This window comes from Mixophyes fleayi, chromosome 4, assembly GCF_038048845.1.
Source record: "Mixophyes fleayi isolate aMixFle1 chromosome 4, aMixFle1.hap1, whole genome shotgun sequence".
Taxonomy (NCBI): Eukaryota; Metazoa; Chordata; class Amphibia; order Anura; family Limnodynastidae; genus Mixophyes; species Mixophyes fleayi.
In genome coordinates, this window is record NC_134405.1 from 180557751 (window position 1) to 180560570 (window position 2820).

General features: G+C 43.0%; 1 protein-coding gene across 1 annotated transcript; it reads right to left on the bottom strand.

Annotated features, from left to right (window-relative positions):
• Positions 1–836: 836 nt before the first annotated feature.
• LOC142150030 (E3 ubiquitin/ISG15 ligase TRIM25-like) lies at positions 837–2601 on the bottom strand. Its single transcript, XM_075205288.1, has one exon. It carries the CDS (start codon positions 2596–2598, stop codon positions 1018–1020), a length of 1581 nt encoding a protein of 526 aa, XP_075061389.1. The 5' UTR covers positions 2599–2601; the 3' UTR covers positions 837–1017.
• Between the last annotated feature and the right edge of the window lie 219 nt (positions 2602–2820).

Genomic DNA, 2820 nt, shown 5'->3' on the forward strand with positions numbered 1-2820 from the left:
CTCCTACTTTGTGCTGCTTCAAACGTGCACTAAAAACTCATCTCTTCCGCATAGCCTACCAACCATCTACTTAACCCCTCACCTCCACTACTCGCTCTCCCTTCTCTCTTCTGGCTCCCCTTGTGCCTGATTCTGTCTACCCTCTTTTAGGATGTAAGCTCACATGAGCAGGGCCCTCTTCCCTCCTGTCTCCTCACCTGTTCTTCTGCTCCGTGCTTATTGCAGCAGCCTGCCTGGAGTTTCTGAAGTATTGGTATTTTTGTTTATTGTTCTGTACTGTTTCATCCTGTATAGTCTACTGTTTGTACTGTGTACAGCGCTGCGGAAATCTTGTGGCGCCTAACGAATAAATGATAATAATAATAATAATAGAGGTGTAACAGAACATGACTTATAATGCCATTAATACATTATACAGTTGTCTTATACCGAGAAATTACCTGGTGGTAAGTGAGGGTGGACTTAAAAAGGGGATTGTACAAAGAGGGAAAACTGTATAATGAGCACGTTTTAATAGAGAGAAAATAATAGTAATTTAATTTTGTGATTATGACAAATATCATGTTAATAAAGATAAGCAGTAATGCATGCTATGACTTGTAGTCCAGTCCAACTTGTATTATGCAGGAAAAAGTCTTGGACTACAACTATCAGTAGGTGGAGCTATACAGAGATAATACATTCACTCCCTATATCCATTACAGTCAATAGGAGCAAGTGTAGCACTGACTACAGTAATAGGGTATACACTGACTGGCAGACAGTTATTACAGCCAACCACAGCTATCAGTAAGTCAGAGATGGGGAACGCCCACATACATGTAAATTTATATATTTATAGTGAAAGTTTCTAACACACCAACAAGGGAACAAATCCAGACACACTGATCATCTGATTACACAGGAGGAGGGGCTCAGCTGTAGCTCCACCCACTGCTTCATTCCACTAGCTATGTATTCCACCAATCAGATTCCCCTCCCTGTGATGTCACCAGTCTCTGGGCAGATTTCTTATGATCATTTCTCCCAGTTCCTGACTCCCTCAGATATCTTTATACAACCTCCCCCTACACATAATGCAGCATGAAGAGGCTCAGTGAAGGTGGCAGTGACAGTGTGTAAGTGTCTGATTGGGTCACATAGAGCATAAAAGGACATCTGTCCAGCCTCATAATCCAGACATATCCTCAGTCTATTATAGTTAATATTGTCAGGTAACTGGATCCCATTACTGTCATGTATCACTGCATACTGATTATCACCCCTCCTCAAACACAAACACCAGGACTTGTTATTAGCTCCAATGATTGACTGTCCTCCTCTCCTGTCTATACTGGGATAACACATCCCTACCCTCCACCACCTTGATTTACTGACATCCACTTCCCAATAATGTCGCCCTGAGGAAAATCTCCTGGTGCTTATTACCTGATTATACTGAAATCTCTCTGGTGTTTCTGGACGTTTCTGGTTTGGTGACCAGGATGCAGTTTTCCTGTCACCTGATATATGTATCTTATTACCAGCTGTGTTTACATCAAGTATTATGTTTGTAGGTTCCTGCACATAGATCCCCATATTTATACCTGTTATTATATCAGATAATGTGTATAATGTCTCTGAGATGAGACCCACATCCAGATCTCCTACACTATGGACCTGGTTATCATGTCTCTCTCTGTCCTCAGTATCACACAAGTCAGCTGTGTCTGGTTCCTGTAAGACAGTCACTGGATCAGACATGTTACACAGCTCCTCAATGTGACGCATCTTCCTGGACAGCTCGTCCTTCTTTATTTCCAGCTGCTGGATCAGATCAGAGACTGAGAGTGAAACACTCTCTTCCTGCCTGGAGATCTCACTCAGGGCTCTCTTCTCTAGGTCTTCCAGCTGTCTCCTGATGTCTCTAAACAAGGCAGTGACTGTCTCTGTTACACCAGCTGCTTTATCCTGATCTTCTCTCCTGCGCTTCTGCAGACTCTGGACTCTTTTCTCAGTCTCTTCTCTCTTTGTGGTCAGTTTCTGCAGAACATTTCTCATTTTCTCCTTCTTCTTCTCAGAGACCTCATCCAGTGACTGCATCTGATGTCCTCTGTGTTCCCCGATCAGAGAGCAGGACAGACAGATACATGCAGCATCCTCAGTGCAGTAATATTTGAAGAGCTCTTTATGGACGGAGCATTTTCTGTTCCTGAGGGAAGTGGTGGTATCAAATAAGACGTGTTCTGCTGACTTGCTGTGTACTCTCAGGTGATTATCACAAAGAGAAGCCTCACAATGCAGACATGATTTAGCAGCAGGTACAGGAGAGTGAATACAGTAAGTGCAGAAGATCCCAGTCTCCTCCTGATCTGGCTGAGTAGACAGGAAACTCCCCACTATGTTACACAGAGTTATGTTCCTCTGCAGTACAGGACGCTCCTGACACTCTGCTCTGCATTCAGGACAGGTATAAACTCCAGACACCTCCTGTGAATCCAGCACACGATCAATACAGTCTCGGCAGAAGTTGTGTCCACATGTCAGTGTTACAGGATCTGTATAAATGTTCAGGCAGATGGAACAGTCCAGCTCCTTTCTCAGATCAGCAGACGCCATCGCTGGCAGCAGAAGAGAGAATTGAAAGTGAAATTCTCTGACACTCAGATACCAGTGGGTTCACATTCTCCACTCAGGGCGAGGCTGAGCTTGTCACTCACATTATATCTATGGGTTCAGTTATACTAAAGAAAACAGCTCATATATAAAGGAACATCATACAGATATTATAATATTTTGGAAACAAAATCTGGGTTTGTTACAATTTTGTAATTTCAAATA